A 22,692-nucleotide genomic window follows, 5' to 3' on the forward strand; every position below is an offset into this window, starting at 1 on the left:
TCTCGCCCGGCACCGCACGACGTCTGTGGTTCAGCCCGTTCAAACGGACTTCACGGCTGACGTTTGAGGAGAAACCGCGTCGGCTCGAGCCTCATGCGCCGGTCACTGCACCCGCAGCAGCAGCACAGGGGTAGAGTTGCACGCCATCGACACAAACCGACACAAGACCAGGGTTTATCATCTACCGTAAAGGACAGGAATGGTTGTATTCACTATAATTATATTAACAATTGAGCTTGTCATAGAAAATGAACTTACCGTGCATCATAACATTTCCAATCACTATGCTTTGTAATTCTGAACATCACTAACCCAGGCTGTCCTAGACTGATTTTGTAAAGACCAAGATAGCTGCCTATGACATTAGTGCATGCATTATGGACACTAGTCTTACCATCATGAGAAATCTCAGCTCTGCTGACAGAAGACCCCTGTTACCAAGCACTGGAAACAAGTTTATTCTTCTTAAAAGTCCATGAGTTTACATTTTAGTAGAATAGGAAACATGATTACAATTGCAAAAAGACAAAACTTTGGCACACAGACAAAACCAGAAGCCATAAAGCAATGGACTAGACTACCTCTAAAAAAAAAAAAAAAAAAAAAAAAAAAAAAAAAAAAAGCAACCATCGATCTTTTATCATAGCAGGAAGTCCTTTACTTATAGGCTCTATACGCAGCTACGGTCCAGCACTTCTGTTTTTAGAAGTAAGCTGTAAATGTTTTAACTGAGCATTATCCATCAAAATCAGCATGATTGAGTATAAAAATGTCTACAAGCAAATCGGGGAAGGAAAGCCACAACTTGTTAATGTGGAAGAAAAATGTCTCACCAATTTCCACACAAATACCAAATGTAAATATACTTAAAATCCATGAAGACTAAAAATCAAGAAAAGTTTGTATATGGAGAGAGAGAGAGAGAGAGAGAGACACAACCATAAAGTCTAAACTAGCTCGAAATTTGTACAGTGACATGTAAAAATTGAACCATGCCAAATCAGAATTCCTGATGTGGCGGGAAACGTTGGACGAACATCACTCGTTGGGATTGGGGTTTGCATCTGGATACTGGGAGAGGTCAAAGGTCAACACCTTACTGATAACACAGTCTCCTTGCTGCAGGCAAACAGAAGTCAGAGACATGTTAATGCATCAATGGTTACGCCAACACATCGACTCGTTCAGGTGACGCGTGCTGAGGTGTGTGTGTGACCCCTGACCTCAGGATACACTCCGATGAGAGAGTCAGCCTTCGTGTAAAACTCCTCCTTCAGGGAGATGACGATGGCCTGGAAGTTCTGGACAGACTGATCCTTGATGTAGTTAGCCACCTGGAGGAGAGAGGCATGCATGCGTGAGTTTGGCAGCAGGACAACCCTTCATCCAGGAAGAGGCAGAATTCCGGACTCTTACTGCAGAACCCTCAGAGAGCTGAAACGCTAGCAGCACCAGTATAAACGGAGTTCTGTTTGGAACACTGACCTTGCCGATGTTGGTGTTGTCCAAGGCTGCATCAATTTCATCAAGCACGAAGAAGGGAGCAGGTTTGTAGCTGTTGGGGAGGAGGGAAAGATCAGTGAAACGTTTATTACAGCCTGTTACTGGTGCACAGCTGTTCTGTGACCAGGACGTGTGTGGTAGTGGTAGCTTGGTGGTGCCAGTTCAAGTCCCACCACTAATGGGCCCCTGAGCAAGGCCCTTAACCCTCAATTACTGAAGCTGTGTTCAGTCATAACTGTAAGTGGCTTTGCTGTAAATGTAAACGTAGGCAGTGAGGGGATGCTCACCTGTGGATGGCGAAGAGCAAAGCCAGTGCAGCCACGGTTTTCTCTCCTCCCGACAGGTTGTCCATGGGTCTGAAGCGTTTCCCAGGGGCCACGCAATTATAGTTGATCCCGTCCAGGTAAGGCTCCTCCGGATTCTCCGGCCCAAGAAAAGCCTGCATCAACACGAGCCCCGCAGGTTTACCACCATCGCACCATCGGTGGACCTCTTCATATGCAACTCCCAGCAGGACCCCACCAGATTAACTACAACTGCACCAGATTAACTATGAAACAACAGCAGATGAACGTGCCCATCATAAACCCCGAGGCGACTACGGTCAACACCACTAGAAATGCGTATTAGAAACACGGTTACAAACTTGGTCTCATATCCTGCTTGTCCTCATCAGAGGTCGGTTTCTGACAGCACAGGACTACTGTCCTGACGATTGCGCAGCAGCACGTGTGCTCAGCAGTCACGTGCCTGGGCTCGCATGTCCTCACCTGAGCGCTGCTGTTGCGCGAGAGAGCCTTGTAGATCTCGTCTATGTTGGTGGCGACAGACTCAAAGCAGGCGTTGAAGCGATCAAACCTCTCCTTCTTGATCTGCTCAAATGCCTGCTTGGCTTTCTTTGCCCTTTTCCTGGCAGCCTCAAATTCTGAAAACGTCAACGGCGCAAATTTTAAACACCTCACTTTAAAGTAGACAAACATTTTAAACGTTTCTCCCTGCTCCACCATGAAAGACCCAAAAGTGTTCAGTCTGGCATGTAAACCACTAATCTATGGACCCATATGTCTCTATCCATCGATCTTTTTTTAAATATATTTTCAGCAGTACTAAGCTGTACTAAACTTGGGACCCTGCTAACGCTTTCCTGTCATTATGATTATGGGATGGCCTTTCATTCAGGGTGCACACCAGTTTTTTTTTCTTAAAACCTTTAAAAAGTCTTGTTTTTTGCTCTTGGAGAATGCAGTCTGATCTTTCCCTCTAAAGAGAATTAAGAATCTATTATTTTCTCAAAAAACATCCAATTTTTTTTCTCCCAACTCATTCTGAACTCCCATTCTTTTCCCAAGTGTGAAGAGTTGTTCTTTTTAAATTCTACATTTTCCAGATTTCTGCCCGGAGCTGATCCGGGTCCCAACACCCTCAGGCTGCTGCTCACCGTCACTGGTCTCCTGGAACTTGTCCCTGACGCTCTCCAGTTTCTCCATGGCCTTCATGTTGGGTGCGCTGATGCGCTGCAAGATGCTTTGCTGCTCGTTGAGCCGCTGCTGCAGGCCGTTCATCTCCGCTTTGATCTCCTCCTCCGTCAGGGAGTCCTGTAGCCCCACACAGGGCCGCATCAGTGGGAGAAACACGATGCTACGCGGGAACGCTACACACGCCGTAAGGCTACGCCGGGAACGCTAAACACATGGTAACGCTGCACTAGTGAAGTTAAACGCTAGATAATATTAGACTGGTAAAAGTTAAGTCCTAATGCCAACTTTCTCGTTCAATATGTAAATTCAAGTCACAGCCAAAATGAACTGTCTTAAGGTTCTTATTCTCTTTTATCACACTTTATAGACAATCGTGGATTGTCTATTTGGTGGAAATTGCTAAATTTCTTCATCTCTCGGTGGTTTAGATGTAAACAGTCACGCTGAGTGTTTTGGTGTGAAATGCAGCTCTTGTAGGGAATTGTACAGTCAGAATTGAGAAGGTGTAGTTTTAAAAGGGTGTAATGCACATCTGGGAAGAAGGGAATGAGTTCCATGCGCATTTGTGTGGAGATTCACCTTGAGGTCGTCCGACAGACTGCTGTAGTCGATCTCGATCAGGGCCTCTTTGGCCAGCACGGTGCTGGAGGTCTTCTGGCTGCTACTCAGACTCTCCTCCTGACTGCTTCCCTACAGCATAAACATACATGCGTACTTACACACAAACACACGTTAGTGACAAATGCACCCACCCCCTTAGGGATCACATAACAGATTTCCCAAAGGGGAACATCCCTGTGCAGTTAGAACATCCTGATCTGCCAGCACACAGTACTGGTGTATCCTGGATATGTTTAACTGGTAGCCTTACGCTGGCTGTGAATAAAGTGACCTTGTCATATGAGCACAGTGGGTTTATTTTTACACAATAGAATGTAGGGGGTGGGGGGTTAGGGTACCTCCTCCTGCCTGATGTTTATTTTTACATCATAAAGCAGGGGCGGGGTTAAGCCCCTACCATACCTCCTCCTGGCTGCCATTTATTTTTACATCATAAAGCAGGGGTGGGGTTAAGCCCCTAACGTACCTCCTCCTGGCTGATGTCGTCCATGGTGCCTGACCTGAGGGGCAGACGAATGTCCTGCATCTTACAGGCCTGCAGGAGGTTGTGTCTGTCACTGCGCTTCTGCTCCAGCTTCGTCTCAATGGCCGTTACCTCCTTCTGGAGCTGAGTGAGGTCCCTGACACACACACACACACCTTGGCCCCATGGTCGTCTCACCCCCCTTTCCCCAAAGTAGCAGCACGAGCAGGAACTCACTTGTTGGCTCCTCCGAGCTTCTTGCGGATCTCCTCCATTTCATGGTTCTTGTCGTTCACCTCGGATTTCTTGGCAAGGTGCTGGTTCTTCAGGTCCTGCAGCTGCGCCATTGTCTCATCAATGATCTTCATGTGGCGCTGCTCCTCCTGTTAAAAGGCAGTAGGACACATGAGAAGACAGAGAGAAGCAGGACACGGTGAGACGCAGCATGCGGTCAGCTGGACAGCGGTGAGGCCCAGCACTGTCCATAGGTAGAAGATGAACACGCAGTTTTTACCAAGTCGTGGTGTGAATTGTGATCTAATGTGCTGGACCTCTAACTGAACAGAAAACTACACAGCATCCTCTGGTCTTAATCTTTATGGTATATCTAATGTTGCCGTAATTACTGGGCAAGATGTTCTTCAGGTGTTCTCTACCTTCTTTAGCCTCTCGATCTCACTCTCATCTTTCTTCACGGTCTGCTCCCACATGATAACTTTCTCCTGGTCCTCCTTCAACTGGTTCTTCTCATAGTCCAGCTGGATCGCCAGACGGGTCTTCTGGGTCTCGAACTCCAGACTGAAGCAAGTCGTGAAAGGGGGGGTGGGTGTCGGTCACCTCAGAACCAAAAGGTCACGGCCCACATTAGCAATACAAACCCCGCTGTCTACACACAGGGTGGAGAAAACGCTAACGTGATGTAGATCACGTCATTAAAAATATACCCTTTCTCTTCAGAGCACCTTTAAATAAGGCACATTTCTGAAACCCCTTTATATTAGGTTAAAATCAATCAATAACAGCATTTATTTTCATTTAATCACTTAGAATTCTACTGTAATTTAGAATAATAATCTTGTCTACATGATGGTCTATTACAGTACTATTCTGTGTACATGATGGTCTATAATTCTGTAAATATAATAGTCCTTTAGATTACAATTCTGTTTCTAGGGGTAAATCGTACCGTTTTTTGGCGATTTCATTCTGCCTCTTGACTTTCTCCTCCTCAAACTCGCGAATGTTTCGGACCCCGATCTCCTTACAGAACTCAACAAACACCTCATCCTCCACCTGGGAAACGATATGGCCGGTACTGTGAGTGACAGGGGAGTGCCTTCCGTGGTCCCGTGTCTGTGTGGAATCAGGTCTGCTGCCTACCAAGTTCATGCGATCTTTTAGCTCCTTCATGTCCCTCTCGCGTGATTGGATGATCCTCTTGATGTCGTTGATTCGAGGCCCAAAATTGGCCAGCTCACTCTCCAGCTTGGACTTTTCCTAAAATTCAAAAACGATTAAAAAAAGTTAGAGGTGGAAGACTTGTCCAATAACAATCACCTCCATCTCAAACAAATAGTAATTATTTGGGCATCACTTAAAAATCCAACATGCTGCCTGTGTAAAGTCCTTGACCCGTGACTGTGTGCAAATCAGAGCGGCATGTTCACCTGCATGTTCAGAGCCAGGTGGCGCGTCTTGGTCTGCTCCAGGTCACTCTGGGAGTACTTCAGCCGCATCTGGAGGCCGTGAGCCTGCGACTGCACCTGACGCAGCTCTGCCTCCTTCCTCTTCGCCTTCATCTGCTCCTGAAACGCCAAAAACACCCACGTTCAGCTGACTCAAAAGCTGACCCCCCCGCTGCATGCAGGCTGTCCCGACGCCTCCGCCTAGCGGGAGCAGAGGAGGTGTTCAGTGTCACCTTCAGCTCGTCCGTGAGTTTCTCCTTCCTCTCCTTCAGCTTGTCCACGGCCTTCTCGTCCCAACGGCGAGCTTTGGCTTTTAGATCACTCGCCCCTCCGGAGATCACGCCAGACTTCTGGAACAGGGTTCCGTCCAGAGCCACAGTCTAGCCAGAAGGAAGAGATCAGTCTCGACAGAAGCGACACCATCACCTTTATAAAGACTTACAGTGCTAATCTGGGCCAAATAAGTTTTAAAAACACCAAAAAGAACTTGCATGTCAATCACATGAGACTGAACAACACCAACAAGGACACAGACCACCAGCAGAAAACAGAAACCCCGAGCCGTTTTATGGTCTCCTGCAGTACCTTGTGCCTGTAGGGTCCTCCGAAGGCAATTCTGCGAGCATCCTCCACATTCTCGCACACAAGGGCGTTCCCGCACGCGTACTGCAGGGCTTTCTTTATCTGTGGCGGCTCGTAGCGGATGACGTCGATCACCAGCTTGGCGCCACGGAGCTCACGGAGCTTCTCGTCCGTGGGTTTGACCTGTCGCCGCAGACGCCAGCCAGCACGAGAAGAAACCAGACCAATTCAAAACTTTTTTCCAAATATGTATTTTCACTTTTGGTTATTCCCTTTGGTAACTTCCTATTAAGATTGTTAACTGTAACTTGAGATGAAGGAACATGTGATGTGCATTAGCGAGAACAAGAGCACATTTAAAACGCCAGCTCGCGTGCACCATGGCTGCACTACAGTTGTCTGATCAACACTGAGTTTTAGTTACTACCACATTTTTCTATTTGTTGACAAACACAGCAAATCCCAGAGTGGAAGTAGTGGCAGGAGCACCTCGAGGTAGTCGAGGGGCAGGAAGGTCTCAGGCTCTCCCCTCTGCTCTTTGATGTACTGGATGCAGTCCCGTCCTGTCTTCTCCGAATCCACGATGATGGCGTCCATGTTTTTACCCAGAACTTTCGTCACTGCAATCTGGTACTTCTTCTGTGTGGGCTGGCACAGGTCTATGAGCCGTCCATACTGGTGAGAGGACACACTTATGACCACGGCAATGCAAACACCCACCCACGGGTGCTGGGGCAGGAGTGAAGAGTATTCTGGGTAACTGCAGGAGCATTAGGGCTTTTTTTGCCATCAAAATCGAATGCCGATAGTAATCGCATCTTAGGGGTGTCATCTATGCATATCTTAAAAATTCTAACATAATCCTGATTGTTATATTTCAACCACCAAATTTCATAGTAATAGTAACGTTTTTGCTGGCGGTATACTGAAGACGTTGTTTTCATGTTACTGAGAGTACACTGTAAAGCAATAACGCATGGCCACATTGATATGGAAAATCAAAAATACTGGCTCATCTTTGTTCTGAAAATGTTAATTAAAATTAAATTACAAATAAAATGTTAATAGAATGCCGCTATTAAAACGATACTGATATGGTGTCGTGGCGACCCTCTAACCTGCACATGTGGCCCTTACCACGGATCCAGGGTAGAGTCTTTTGATGCTCTCCATTATCTCAGCCTTGCGCTGCTGTCGGCTGTTCTCCTGTCTGTCTATACGAGCATCGCCAAGCTGCTCCATTACCTGGCAGAGGAACAGAAGAACAAGGCGTCCAAAGAGGATCTGTTCCTTCTAGTTTAAAGCTAAAGTCCTTCAGTATTAAACATAGGCATAATTTATTATTGTTAAATATATGCACAATTAGATATTATTAACCATTATTAACTATATGCGTAACCAGTGCCTTATGTGGTAAACACTAAACATGTGTTTTCTTTAAGTTAGTTTAAATAATAATTTAATAAAAAGCAATGAAAATAAAAATATTTTCAAATTTAGTGTTTATGTTACGAGCTATACATTCAAACAGATACACAGACACCTACACAAAGGGGTCTGGCGTGAGCGCGCGTGTGTATACACTCACACACACACACACACTCACTCACTGTCCCCAGAGACGCTAGTCCTGCCCTCTGTACCTGGTTCAGCTCCATATTAATCTCGTCAATCCTCCTCTTAGCTTGTTCCACCTCCTCTGTTAGCTCCTCCTCCATTCTCTTCTGCTCATCCAGAGATTGCCTGCGAGGGGAGGGGCCATGACGAGACAATTTCCCTCGGCATCAGTAAAGTGTTATCTGTCTAATCTTCATCCTCATTTAAAACGTTTTAAACATTTTGGATTTAAATTTTAAAAGGAGCTAAATAGATAAGGGCCCAAGTAATGACAAATGAGAAAGAGAAAATCATGATGGTCAGTAGAAGCTAAAATAGAGACATATGGACCAAAGGTGGACAGTTCAGATTAAGAATGTAAAGTCCTTCACAGGGTTTTGCTCCAACCATAGCAGGGCTTTCACTCCATTCATTTTTACCCTGAAATGACACATCCTCTGGGTTGGAGCAGAGGTGTCCACGTCGTTGGATTACCTGCTGGTGGTGATGTAATCCTCAAGCTTTTCAATCCGTTTCTGATTTTCCTCAATCTCCCTGATCTTCTGCTTGATCTTTGCCTGTGGACAGAGCAACACCCGCGCGTCAGCTGCCGGAGCTACACGGCCCTTCTCCACGCGGCCGGTTGCGTTTCCTGCCCGGTTCCTACCTCTGTCTCCACCTTCTTCCTCTCCTCCAGGTCCAGGCGGTCCTGGTCAGCTTTCTGGTCGCGGTTGAACTTCTCCAGCTCCTGAGCCAGTGTGGCAGCACGCTTACTTGCCTCCTCCTTCAGACGGTGATACGCCTTCACCTGGGGGAGAAGGGGACACAAATACAACGTGGTTACGATGGATTACTAAACCTAAGATGGGTTGACCACGCTCACACACACACGCTCACACACAATACATCCTAAGCAAAGCTCACAAATGTATGGAAGGTATAGCAGAATTATTTAAGGTTCTGACTTTTTTAAAAGATTTTTATCACAGTATATTTTTTGAGGTATTATTTATGTCAAACAGAATGGTTTATACCAAAAATACACCCCCCCCCCCCCCCCCCCAAAAAAAAAGCAGGGGTTTGAACTCCCACCCTGAAGCCCACCAACCTACACAAGTTCTAGTTTTCCTGCCAAGCTCTGGGCCCACCCTGGCTCATGGCGTGCTAATGAGCAGGGGATCTGGGCCGCTGTGCTGGAGCAATAAAAACAGGACACTACACAGGGAAGGAAAGCCCCACGACTGGAGCTGATCCCCTAAACTACACTAGCAAAGTACTGTACATAAGGGAGAAAAATAGCCAAATCAATCAAAATAAGGAGACAAACAAACAAAAACATAGCGCCTGCACTCAGTGAATGTTGGTTGGTTTGTACCTGGTTCTCCTCCAGCTGGAGGTCCTGGCCCTGACTTTGGGCCTCCTCCTCCATGCGCTCCTCAAACTCCTGCCGGGCCATCTCCACAGCCCTCTGCTCCCGCTCCAGCTCGTCCATGTCTGTCTTGCGCTTCTTGTAACACTTCTGGGCGTTCTGCAGTGACTTGCGTGCCGCCTCCAGCTTCTTGATCTTGTGGGCTGTGTTCTCCTTCGCTTTGATGTACTGCGGCCTCTTCTGGTTCAGCTCAGCGTCCTTCTCCCTGGTGGACAAAAGACAAGACATCATTAATCAAGGATCTACTTTATATCTACAACGTTCCACGCTGCACATAACCAGTATGACCAGTAGAACAACGTGCCACGCTGCACATAACCAGTATGACCAGTAGAACAACGTTCCACGCTGCACATAAGCAGCATCACCAGTAGAACAACGTTCCACGCTGCACATAAGCAGCATCACCAGTAGAACAACGTGCCACGCTGCACATAAGCAGCATCACCAGTAGAACAACGTGCCACGCCGCACATAAGCAGCATCACCAGTAGAACAACGTGCCACGCCGCACATAAGCAGCATCACCAGTAGAACAACGTGCCACGCTGCACATAAGCAGCATCACCAGTAGAACAACGTGCCACGCTGCACATAAGCAGCATCACCAGTAGAACAACGTGCCACGCTGCACATAACCAGTATCACCAGTAGAACAACGTGCCACACTGCACATAACCAGTATCACCAGTAGAACAACGTGCCAGTATTTGCCCCTTTAAGTATTAATTCTGTCACCAAGATGATCCAGGTAATGATATTTTAGCTCCTCAGTGACTCCAATCTGCTGTCAGTTCTTTAATAGTTTTGTTTGTCAGCTTACTATCTACCACACATATTAGATGCACTCTGCAAAAATGCATATATTACTATGCGCATATAAATGCATGCATGACTACGAAAACAATGCGTTACTGCATCAACTTTGGCATTAACACTGAAAATATCAGTGGCACACTGGTATAGCTCCTAAGAAAGAATCAGCACAAAGACACATGCAGAATTCAGCCAAACCCAGAACCGTGTTTGTGCTCACTTGATCTCCTTCTCCACAGTCTGCTGGTCTCTCATCATCCTGCCAAGCTCCTTCTTCTTCTCTTTGAGCTCCTCCTCCACACGGTCCATGCGCTTGCGGTCTTTGTCGATCTCGCGGTTGTGCTGGGCCAGCAGGCGGTTCAGTTTCTCGATCTCAGCCTCGTTGTGGTACAGTTTGAACAGCTGCAGCTGCACGTTGGCTCGGACCACCTCGTCCTTCAGCCTCTGGTAGCGCTCGGCCTGGACCAGAGAACGAGATGAGGACTAAGGGCGGAGGATCTCTGAACTGCTGCTCTGTGGCACAGGTAGTACGGGCACTACTGCACAGACACACCTTCATCTACTGGAACTAAACTAAACCAAATCATTTGAGGCAGGCACAGTAGATAATTTGCTAAGCATCAATGTACTAAAATTTGTGATATTAATATTCCAGGCACCTGAGATAACTCAAATCCTTCGAAAAAAATTTGCATTTTAGTGACCTTGTGAATCAATACTAGTAGCCTTTTCAATTCACATTCTAGTAACTATTTCAATTAGAATTCGTGACCTTTTCAATTAATTCTAGTAACTTAACAATTTAACATTCTAGTAACCTTATTAATTATCATTCTAATAATCATTCAAGTAGCATTCATGTTGAGCTATGGAATCAGTAGAACCAACAGAAGCTTAACCCCAGCTCTCACACAAATAAATAAAAGAAAATGAAAAGGGAAACCATGGAAACATGTCAAAAGCCCTCCCATGAAAGCTCAGACATCAGCATGCAGTAAGTTCACCTCCTCTTTCTCTTGCTTGGCCTCCTTGCGTTCTGCTGCTATGTTCTTCTTGCGGTGGTAGTTAAACTGCGTGTCCTCCTCAGCCTTCACCATCTCCTTCTTACGCCGGTCGTACTCCTGAGCTAGCTCCCCTGACCGTGAGATCTCCTCAAACAGTGCAGTTCTCTCCTTGGGGTTCTTCATGGCAATGGACTCTACTGCCCCCTGAGTGACCAACACGGGAGAAAACAATTCGGCACACCATTTGCTGACAGAAGGATTTACTTTAATGGAAAGAAATACTGCTATGACTACCCAAGCGAACACAGCAGCGTTGGATAAACAGCAAGAGGGCTGTAGGGAAAGCAACATCAGGGACAAGGAACACGAAAAGCCCAAGAAACACCCAGGGATGAAAGAAGAGCGAGAACAAATGTGGAAATTAAAGGCAACTGTGGTTCCCGTGATAACTGGAGCACCAGTGGATGTGATCCCTGAATTGGAAGAGTGGCTCCAGAAGATCCCAGGAACAACATCTGAGATTTCCTTCCAGAAAAGTGCAGCCCTGGGAACAGCTAAGATACTACACAGGACCCTCAAGCTCCCAGGCCTCTGGTAGAAGACCAGGGCTTGATGGAAAAAGACGGCCCTGCAGTGCCACAACTAACCTGAAAGACGAGGAAGTTCCTGGCCTTGATAAGAATGCCCAATTTCTCCAGCTCCTCACTGTACTCAGACAGGCCTACCACTTTATTATTAATACGATACTCCGATGAGGCACCTGCCAGAGGGGAATATTGGGGGGGGGAAGCACCATGGTAAAAAGTCTCAATAAATAAGAGTAGCAATCAGCAATTCAAAGTATCATTAAGCTCCTCTAATTAATATCCCCCAATATTAATATCTCATTAACATCCCATAATTGAAGTGCAGGCCTCACCTACGATGACCCGGGTGAAGGCACACTCCTCTCCGCCCTCCTCCTGGTACACCATGCTGACGTAGGCACGGTTAGCGGCCGGCTTCCCCACAGGTGCTCCGTGAATAAGGTCCTTCAGCGTCTTCACTCGTAGGTTGCTGGTCTTCTCAGCCAGTACGAAGCTGATCGCATCCATGAGGTTGGACTTACCTGAGAATACCAGCACATGTAATGCGCGGAGGACCTGTCATGTATATTTACCAGCTCCGTCCTGTGTCTACACCAGCAGCGACATGTTGGAGTAAGTGTACTTCCACATAATGTACGAGAAGCAGGGTAGGGTTTATTTCCCCGCAAACATTCTGGAAGAACAAACGATATGACTGACTGCATTTTCAGAATTTGTTAGGTGCTCCTGATTTCAAAAAGGATGAAAATGCTCAAAATATTTCCTGCTTCATGAAGTGACAACTACATCTGTATAGCAGTAGTGTCAATTTAATTTGTTACAACCATCATGTACTGGTTGGTAACAGATGAAGCAAGTTGATAGCAACACCAAGCTCAGACACGTACGATCCCAAGGAATACACACCTCATACTGACCCTGTACAGGAGCGCCTAACAAATGCAGCTACATGATCTGCCAACGACTGACCTTTCCAGCTATGATAACTAGCTATCTTATTTAGTTTCCTTGCATTAGCAAGGCCTCATTAGTATTGCAGGTTTTGTCATTCAAAGCAAAGTCGCGTATGGTACGACAGACAGACAGTAATCTGCAGTTGTTAAATTCAACTTTGCATGTTTTGTTAACTGTCGGTTATAGATAGCTAGGTTAGCACAGCTAGCTAGGAGATCAGCACCGAGCCATTCCCGCTGTACTGTCACATCCTGACAAAATCACATCACTAATCACGGACGTCCGTGTCTGTAGCTAGGATTAACTAGAACAATTTTAAATGACAAATTATCCAACTGAATTTACGGCTTCTGACTTTGAAGTCCCAAGCTAACTTTAGTTACAAAACCTAATTTAAGGCTTAATGGTGGGCAACGTTAGCTCGCTAGCTAGCCTTAGCTATCTGAGCTAGGTTATCTTAGCTAGGTTGGCCTACATCTTCCCGAGGTAAGCAAGTGGATTTCTTACCTGATCCATTTGGACCAATAATTGCTGTGAACTTATGGAAGGGGCCGATTATTTGTTTACCTTTGTACGATTTAAAATTCTCAATCTCAATTAATTTTAAATAGCCCATCTTGAAATATTTTGAATTGGGGGGGAAAAAAGAATGATGTCAGGCTGCTGGCTAGCTAGTTAGCTAGCAAGCTAAAACAGTACAACAGTGTGTACACACGAAAACATGTACGGTTAAAAAAAAAATATATATATATATATATATATAATATTTACGTCCTACGACTAAACACCATAAGCCTAACCGCCCGGTGTAAGTCTGAGATCTCCTACTTGGCTTGCTTTCTGAGCGCCGTTGGGCTAAACAGCCCTGCACTCAAACCAGCGGACTAGCGCAACGGCCGCTGCGCGCGCACTGCAAGCCCCGCTACCAACGCTATCACCGCGAGACTTGGCAGCAAAACGCGTCCTTTGAACTGTAAGCCCAGAGACCAGCGCACATTAAGATTAACGCTGGCGCCAAGGTACCGAAAAGCAGCGCTTAATACGTATAACTGATCATTATACCAGTATATGTATTTGTATTTTGTTGTTGTTATCGCAATAATGGGCTCACACGGTGAGATGTTTGCCAAATATGCCTTAAAGGTTTTTATTTGCAGTTAAAAGACCAGTGTCAGCCTTTGTGATTAAGGAAGGGCCAAAGTTAAGATTTCAAAGGACTACAAACGTTAAATGACAAATGCTTTATGTAATGTTTTATATGATTTTTTATGATTTCTAAATAAGATTTTCGTGTTTATATTTTTCCTAGTAAAACTTTGATCGCCTTTTGATTGCTTAAAAGGTGATTTGATAGTCATTTATATCATTTCAAATGAAAATGTAATGATTTGATAGACAATTACAAAACGTATTGGTAAACTGGACGTCATATTTCAGGTTATTTCAACTGAGTCTATTTTACAGCATAAGACTGATTTCATATCTGTATCATTTCCCATTCAAACCGCTTTGAACGTCTCACAGTCTTAACAACAGTCTGGTAATGTGTCACACTCACATTAAAGGGCACTTTAAGCGCCTGGTGTGTGATTCCGCTCATCCGTTAATTCTCGACTGCCGAGGCCTTAACGGGTATATGAATGCTGCAATAAGTTAGAGGTTTGTTCAGCACCGTGTAGCAGCAGTGCAATGCAGCATCTGCGCGCCAGGGCGCGCCCCGCGCTGCCATTGTCATAGCGAAGAGCCCTCGCGCAGCACAAATCAACCGCGCGCGACCTACCGGGAAACGCTCGTGCTGCGGGTTCTTGGAAGCGCAGCGCGTGTCATTTACTCTACAGCAATAAATCCGTGAAAACTCCGTGTTTTAAATTGCAAGAGTCTGTGATGTATTCGAGTTAGCTTGCAATTCACAACAAAGAGAGCGAACCCGTAGCAAATGATTTGGTGAGCTTAGTCATTTTAATCACTCAAATGATCCCTGCAAACTGAAAAAGCCCTTATATAGAATCCTCTGTGACAGTCACATCGCCATGAATCAGACTGCTCAGTTGCAATGTCAGAGAGAGAGAGAGAGGAGAGAGAGAGAGAGAGAGAGAGAGAGAGAGAGAGAGAGAAAGAGAGAGAGAGAAAGAAAGAAAGAAAGAAAGAAAGAAAGAAATAGAGAGAGATAGCACATGCTTATGTCATTAAGATTACCTTATATTAGATTTCATTCTAACGTTTGCGCTACTCGCAATAAGCGCTCCAAAATGGAGCAAAGAAACAGTTTAGTGACTTCATCTTCCGAGCCACAGACTGGTGGAGTCGAGCCAGATAAAATCAAACACACACACACACACACACACACACACACACACACACACACACACACACACACACACACACGTGACCTATCTTTCTCAGAATATTCCTGGAAAGTGGTGCGCTGCCTCGCTACATGGGAAATACAGTAAAATAAACGTGGGATCGAGGAGCTGAATGAACAGTATTTACATTCGGAACCAGAGGACTCACAAACACTAGCGCCTCATAAAAGCCATCGATTAGAATCGGATTCTTAGAAATCATTAAACAAATACGAAACTCATTCGTGGATCGTTACGAGCACACGTAAGCCTGCGTTTCAGTGTGCGACACGAGGCTCGTACAGCTCGCCTATTGTTTTGGTAAATATGATTTCATCAATTATTTTAACACTCGGAGAAATCTCTGCTGAAGCTTAACATAAACCTTTGATTCTGTAAATTGTGCTTTTAACCAAGAAGGAATCAGCCGCCGTTCGAGTCAACGTGTTGGTGTGTAATACGTGGAAACGCTGGTGTGGCTCAGCGATGCAGCCGTGGGCTTTGTGCGTAATGGATATTACTGAGTAGGTCTCCAAAGGACTATCAACGCTGCGTAAAACGAGGCATCGGTACGGGCCATCACGCAGCAAAACACAGCTAGTTGGCCACAGAAAGGAACAGATTTGGGCTCGTTTCTCAGGACCACGTCGAAGGTGAGATCTTTCTTTTTTATTCATGTTATGATCCATGCACAAAAAGCAGGTCAATTAAAACGTTTAGTAAAAACTTACGCCTACATAATATGACAATTAAAAGGGCCAAGAGAACGGGGGATACGTGTTTTATTCTTTAATATTCTTTTCATAAATGTGAGAAATAAATTACCAATAGAGATCAATCCAAACATCTTATAAAATTCGCCTATATGTGAGGCAATTTCCAAACTAACGAATCTGAGGTAACCCACATTACTGGTTGCAGTGCTAATGAGATCTACGCGGGTTTGGATTTTTCCTCAGTTTGGTTTATGAACTGACGAACATTTCTCTCTCATTTAGCCACATTTTATTTTCAAAAACCGGAAGGACAACTTCACAAGACGAAAGGAAAGTTACTCTACCGGGATAACTAAAGCGCTTAAAAAAAAACCACAACCACTGGCGGCTCGGTTGCCCCAAAATGGGTTTGACACAAAGCCTTTAGGTGTTGGCAAATGTGGAGAAGGTTTTGAAACAGCAGTGAGGCGTTTCTGAGTAAATGTATGGTAAAGATATGGGCGAATAAAAGCCACAGCACATGCACACAAGCTTAAATCGGCACGTGTTTTTAGTTGGCGTTTTGCTACCTCTTTGCCACATCTTGTGACTGAGGCAGTATAACGAGATGATGATATAATTCCTTTTTAAATCCCACTAGAAGTGACATGGAAGTTTGTTCAAGGCCGATTCCAAATAAATACCAGGGTTTCTGATACTTTAAAAACGTTTCTCAACCCTCCGTTCTTCAGCAAAGTCAGTCTTTCCAGTGTGGTCAAAACTTTAAATTAGAAAGCAAAGCATTGCCCCAGACTTAAATTATATTGCTCTAGACTATGTCTGGCAAAGTACAAATGATAACCAAATAAAAATGGAAAATATTTCAAATGAATGGCAGAAATGTGTCAAGAAAAGTTTCCAAATATTGACAATGGTGTTTAGTATCCCTGCTATGTTTAGCAGTTACACCCAGTCTGCTTCAGAGATTTAGATTTACTAAATGTTTAGAAGTGCAATCTATTTGAGAGATCCTATTTCCAGATTACATATAGAAACTTCAAACTGCGATATTGTTATATTTTTCTTTTAAGAATGTAGCTAGGTTTGTGACTCAATGAATGTTTGTGACAGACATTTACATTTCTATATTATAGACCAAACTAACTAACTATACGTTTGCATCTTCTCTGATTTTCTGCAGGAATTTTAATGCTCCCATTGTAAAGCACCATACACATAAATGATTTATCCTCAATGTCGTGTGCTTGAAGCAGTTTAACTTTTGTTAGCATTTGATACATCAGTTGATGTGTAAGGCCAGAGGTACAAATCCTATCAAACACCATCCTGTCTCATCCTGTCTCTCTGTGTTCCTTTTTTTAGTGGTTTAGTCGGCTGCCAAGCGCCAAGCAACCGCTGTTTCTTTTGTTCGTGCTAAAATGATCTTTCCAAATGTTCTCGTGCTTGCCTCCTCAAGATCTTGGATGGGGCACACGCAGTGCATCTCAAAAGCAACGGAAACTGAAGCACCTCCGACACACAGCGGCGACTGCGGACTTGATGGCCCAGCTCCGACCCTGCCGCTGAGCTGCCGAGTGCCCCTTCCGAACCTCCGCGGGGAAAAGTGTCCCGCAGCAGGGGGAGTGCGGAGCCCTGAGCTGGAGCCCAGCAGGGAGGCTTCCACTCATGACGCCGAGAGACTTCGGGGCGCTATGACTCACCTTTATGAGTCTGGTGAGGACAGAGACCACGTGACGCTTAACGCTATCACTCACACACACACACACACACACACACTCCCACTCAAACACAAACCGTTGCTTGCAAGTGAAATCGTCGGCTCTATATAGAGACAGTTAATAATTACTCCGATTATTATTACTACTACATTGGTAATGTTAACTTATACCAAATGTGCGTGTGTGTAGTGTACTTATCGAGTGGTATTGGGTTCAGGCTGGTTTGTTGTGGCGCGTCATGCCACCACAGCACCTCACCATATCTCATCTCCTCTGTCTCGTTGTGCGGGGCACGTGGCAGGCTGGTACTGGGGCTCGGTCACAGCGTCGGAGGCCAAGCGGCTTCTGCTGGAGGCCGTGGACGGGACCTTTCTTCTGCGGGACAGCTCCAACCCAGCCTACCTGCTCACCCTGTCTGTCAGAACCGCGCTGGGCACCACGCACCTGCGCATCGAGTACGCGGGGGGCAATTTCGGCTTCGACTCCGCCGCCGTGGCGCGGCCTCGGCTCCGGCAGTTTAAGGGCGCGGTGGACCTGGTGCAGCACTACGCCTTGGCCCACCGCCGGGAGGCGGAGTCTGGCCATGCCCCTGCACAAGTGGGTCCGGAGACCCCGCTGCAGCTGAAGTTGACGAGGCCGCTCTGTAAAGCCGCCCCCAGCCTGCAACACTTGTGCCGTGTGGCGATAAACCGGCACTCCCGCAACCACACTGCTCTGTCGCTGCCTGGCCCACTTACACACTATCTGATGGAATACCCCTTCCTCCTGTAGCCATGGCAACAGCCCGGCACTCAGCTCTAAGTATTTCTTTTTTATTTCAGTGTTTGTTTCAGATTCGTAAAATTTGAATTAAAAGATGACAAGGTCAGATCAGTGCTGGTTTTCCATCCATCCTCCCCATGGATTTGTGTATTTAATGATCATAAATCTGGGTTTATATATGAGTAGCGAGTGAGACCAGTACTGCGGTTTTAGGGTTAACTCCACAGAATATCATAAATCTGACAGGACCAGTACAATTAACAGATTTAAATATGAGCTATACAACTGTTGTGTGGTTGACTCGATTATGTGCTTGGCTAGATTATTTGCTTGGCAAGGATGAGCCACATAATTGCTCAAAACCAGATTTATTTTTGGGGTTATCTGGTCTTATGTATTACACATTTCTGCATAAGCCTAGCCTAAATCAGGTCCCACATGCTCAGATGTGTGTTGGACATCTGGAAATAATATGGTTTGACTCTTCATGTATTAATCCACTTTACTACATTTTCATTTTTGCACCTTTCTTCATTTTTTTTATTGTGGGGGAAAGCCCTGAACATACAGGAAAAATGTAAATGCATGTAAAATGAAAACCAAAACATGACATACTGTTGTACAAAAGAAACCAAAGTTTCTGCTACAGCACATGCAGTCATAAGCATTTGGTTTCCACACAGCCAAACCACTGCAGTGAATCTTTTACATTTACGTGACACTTTTATCCAATGGGACCTACAATTATAACTGAACACAACTTGTGTAATTGAGGGTTAAGGGTCTTGTTCAGGTACCCAACAGTGGTGGGACTTGATGTGGCAAGCTTCTGCTTACTACTCCAGTACTTTAACCACCAAGCTACCACTGCCCGGATTTCAGGATCTCAGATTTTCGGATCTCTGTTTTCAAACAGCAGGTTTTGTTTCTTTAGGGACAGTGAACTGTTTCATTCTCCTGCTGTAGTTGACATAGAGGAGTGTGAGAATGGAAATAAACAGTAAAGTAAGTGTGTGTGTGTGTGTGTGTGTGTGTGTGTGTGTGTGTGTGTGTGTGTGTGTGTACTCCTTAAACTTTATTGATATATATTCTGTTTGGACTTTTTTTCTTTCTTGTTGTACCAATAGTCATTATTTAGTGGCATGGCCGGAAGTGTCAGTCATGTATAACTGCAAAACTTTTGTATAATGTGAAAACCCAAAATTCCAAAAGTAGTGGCAGTAAATAATAGACTGGAAGATTAATACATTTACTAATACAATGGAAAAAATTAGACTTTTGCATTTACCTGCTTGTGTTTGTTTGTTTGTTTTGTTTTCAAATACAAATAACTCCATCTCTGTGGTCTACTTTATTTCTTTTTTTACTGCAACACCTTTTCTTGATTTTGATAAATAAAACTATACCCTAATGGACTGCACACACTAACCCTGCAGTCCGGGGAGCACACGGCACTTGTCTTTTGTGGTGTTTTCAGAGTTAAGATCTGAGTTGTGTTGTGGACTGAGGTGTTGAGTGCATTAGTGGATTAGGCTGTGGCCTTCCACGCCCTAAGCAAATGTAGTCTGTAATTACAGGACATCACATAGCCTGTAACTACAAGACATCACATGGCCTGTAATTACAGGACATTTTAGTCTTTTCTTTCTCAGCATGTCTGTCCTGATCCAGGAGCGCAGAAGCCGACTGTGCCTTGGATTTAACGGAAGAGCTTTGTTCTCAGGAGTGTTCAGGACAGAACCTCCAGGGTCTTTAAGCGTCCTAGATGGAAATGTCTTCTTGCACCAGGCCATGTGCAGACAGTTGAATAGCTGAACCTTTTATAGGTCCCTGTATTCAGGCATGGCTCAAAGATCTTTCTAGGAAAAGCCAGGAGGAGGAGGAGGTGTGTGTGTGTGTGTGTGTGTGTGCACGTACGTGCTTGGGGGTGGGGGGGTAACTTTCCAGGAAGAATGACAGAGTCTGTTCATGCTTTAACCCTCAAATACCTGCAGTTAAGACCGTTTACACTTCACGATTATTTAATTCCACCATTAGGTGTCAGTCAAAATAAGAGACATGAAGTAAGTTTTAAGTGGGAAAGGCAATATATAATCACACAACACAGAACGTTTGAAGTTTTAAACAAAGTTAAAACTGCCCGCATTTTCTCACTGAAATCTAATCCTTGTATAGTACTGACTCATTTTTCCCTGGAAATTATTACAGACATAAAACCAAACCTTAGAGAAAATATTTTCTCCAAACAACTAGTGAAGTGAACCCATAAGGACAGCAGGGCTCTACCGTGTAACAGGCAGGGAGTGGTTGCTGTTTCATCATTAACATTTGTATGCACATCATGGCCAGTGCTGAGCAGAGAGTGGTCCCCCACCCAAACACCCCCAGACAGCAGTGCCGAGTGGAGAGAAGCTGACTGATCATTGATGAAGGGCTGCAAAATGATTCCTACATCTGTCCACCTGGATGATCCACAGATGGATGATCTCACTGACTGCTGTGTTTTCTAGTGAAGGTGTCTGTGAATGTTCGCCACACCTTTTAGTTGTGCAGATCTGTCTGAACTTCCACACGCTACATGCATGCACACGATGCAGTGTGCCACCATATTCAGTCTCATACCAGGGATACTTGTAAATACCTAACAACAAATGACTCCTTTTATCAAATGATATTGTCATTACAACATAAACAATTCCCAGTGTGCTCAGTACTAATACTACACTAGTCAGAGGGAAGACACTACGCATTGCATCTGAGTAAATGGGCAGTATTTTTCCAGACTGGATCGCATGTCTACCACTGACAGAGTTGTTGTTGTGTGGAGCTAGTGTCACGGAACGCTCGCCTCCCGCGAGTCACGGGGTTTGGCCCGCCACTTGAAGTGGGAGGATATTTGTTTGTGACCACACCTGCACACACCTGCACCTCGTCTTGTCCGTGTTACGCGAGTGCCGGTATGTCGTATGTAATAAATGTTCGTCAACGTCAAGAGAGTCTGTGCGTCCTGCTCCACGCCCTTCAGCACTCGGGCCACCACGTTACAGACAGTAAACAAGCTGTGGCTCATTTGAGTTTGTTGGAGGCGGTGTAGAGAAAGAGAGAAAAACAGAGAACGGGAGAGAGAGTGAAGAGAAAACACATTTCTCTCAGCACATGAGGCAAAAACAAAGAAAGAGTCCATTAAAATTCCCCTTTCTTTTTTCTCTTTCCTTAAAGTGCACACTGGCAGAGAAGAGACTCTGTAATGTGGTAGAAGAAACTACAGACTTAGAAAGATTTACAAATCAGCATTTGTTTATTTATTTTATTTTAAAATCTTCCTTTGAACTGTGTCATACCATCAGAACAATTGTTCCCATAGAGTTGGAGTGTATGTGTGTGTGTGTGTGTGTGTCAGCGCTTTTGTTGAACTTTTGGCCACAATTACGTTTTCTCAGAATTAGGATTCCTGGTGTCTGCCCCCAGTTAACACTTTGATGCCCTGTGTAGGAGATCTTAACGCACGCGGTTCCTTCTCTAATGATGCATAGCACACAAAGCCCCTTTCTCTCTATCTGCACTCGTCTCTAGTTCTCTCTTTCTATCTTTCTCTTTGTCTCTCTCTTTCTTCCCAACCATCCTTCTCTATTTCTCCCTCCCTCCCTCATTTTTCCTCTTTCTGTCTTTATTTCTCTTTTCTTTCTGCCTTTTCATTCTATCTCTATATTTTATTCTCGCTTTCTCTCCCCCCTTAAACTAAAAGGTTCAGTGGGTGTTTCTGCCCTAATAAAGTTTTGGCCAAGGAAGTACATTTTTATTTTTACTGAGTAAGCACTTGATTTTATTTTGAAATATTGATACTTTATTTCAGTTTTATTGTATTTATTGTGTAATAATAATAATAATAATAATAATAATAATAATAATAATTATTCTTATTATTATTATTATTATTATTATTATTATCATCCATAGTTATGTGTTATTCTTACCTTGACCACTTGATGTCAGTGTAAGACCAACTTTTTTTGGTTTTCTCAGACGCTAAAGCCAAGCTATCTGTGCATGTTGTCAACTCCATACACAAATGAGCAAACGTTTAAGCAAACCAGTCTCCTTCCTTAAAGGACTTTTTGCAAAACAGTACACACAGTGATCGTTTGGTAACACAAAAATCCCATGAAAGCGTCTGATCAAGCAAAGCATAACAAAATGGAAGGAGCTGCAAATTACCACACAACACAAAACACTTCATTCAGACTGCCGGAGCTGGATCAGACATGTAGGGCACTCCCAGCACCAAACTGCCGGGCTGGATCAGAGCAAGTCGTCTGTTAAGATTACTGTCTCTGCCTTTGGATCTTTTGCTCTCGCGTTCTGGTTTTGAGCTCGGCCCTTCAGTCCTGTGTCGAGTCTGTGTACTTTTGCGTTTTTGACCTGAACGTCTGATT

The 22,692-nt window shown here is 44.8% G+C and overlaps 2 protein-coding genes across 4 annotated transcripts; one reads left to right on the plus strand and one right to left on the minus strand.

Annotated features, from left to right (window-relative positions):
• Positions 1–434: 434 nt before the first annotated feature.
• LOC113586891 (structural maintenance of chromosomes protein 1A) lies at positions 435–13,610 on the minus strand. Its single transcript, XM_027025290.2, has 26 exons — positions 13,226–13,610; positions 12,097–12,285; positions 11,825–11,937; positions 11,178–11,381; positions 10,394–10,632; positions 9,304–9,562; positions 8,596–8,736; positions 8,424–8,506; positions 7,976–8,075; positions 7,470–7,577; positions 6,822–7,007; positions 6,336–6,515; positions 5,984–6,130; positions 5,733–5,870; positions 5,446–5,562; positions 5,252–5,358; positions 4,722–4,863; positions 4,303–4,448; positions 4,069–4,222; positions 3,561–3,671; positions 2,942–3,098; positions 2,274–2,428; positions 1,791–1,942; positions 1,486–1,555; positions 1,224–1,334; positions 435–1,119 (listed from the first exon to the last, which is right to left on the minus strand). The coding sequence occupies exons 1-26, from the start codon at positions 13,332–13,334 to the stop codon at positions 1,039–1,041; spliced, it is 3,699 nt and encodes a 1,232-aa protein (XP_026881091.2). The 5' UTR covers positions 13,335–13,610; the 3' UTR covers positions 435–1,038.
• Positions 13,611–15,072: 1,462 nt separating this feature from the next.
• On the plus strand, positions 15,073–19,713 carry LOC113586897 (suppressor of cytokine signaling 2-like). Of its 3 annotated transcripts, none has more exons than XM_035522644.1 (4): positions 15,073–15,384; positions 15,481–15,716; positions 17,236–17,492; positions 17,799–19,713. In XM_035522644.1, the coding sequence occupies exons 3-4, from the start codon at positions 17,243–17,245 to the stop codon at positions 18,266–18,268; spliced, it is 720 nt and encodes a 239-aa protein (XP_035378537.1). In that variant the 5' UTR covers positions 15,073–15,384; positions 15,481–15,716; positions 17,236–17,242; the 3' UTR covers positions 18,269–19,713. The 3 variants fall into 3 exon arrangements, with proteins under 3 accessions (XP_035378537.1, XP_035378536.1, XP_035378535.1); XM_035522643.1 differs by having other exon boundaries at positions 15,074–15,384; positions 15,484–15,716; XM_035522642.1 differs by having other exon boundaries at positions 15,074–15,716.
• Positions 19,714–22,692: the final 2,979 nt, after the last annotated feature.

The sequence above is a fragment of the Electrophorus electricus genome, chromosome 24 (genome assembly GCF_013358815.1).
Source record: "Electrophorus electricus isolate fEleEle1 chromosome 24, fEleEle1.pri, whole genome shotgun sequence".
NCBI lineage: Eukaryota > Metazoa > Chordata > Actinopteri > Gymnotiformes > Gymnotidae > Electrophorus > Electrophorus electricus.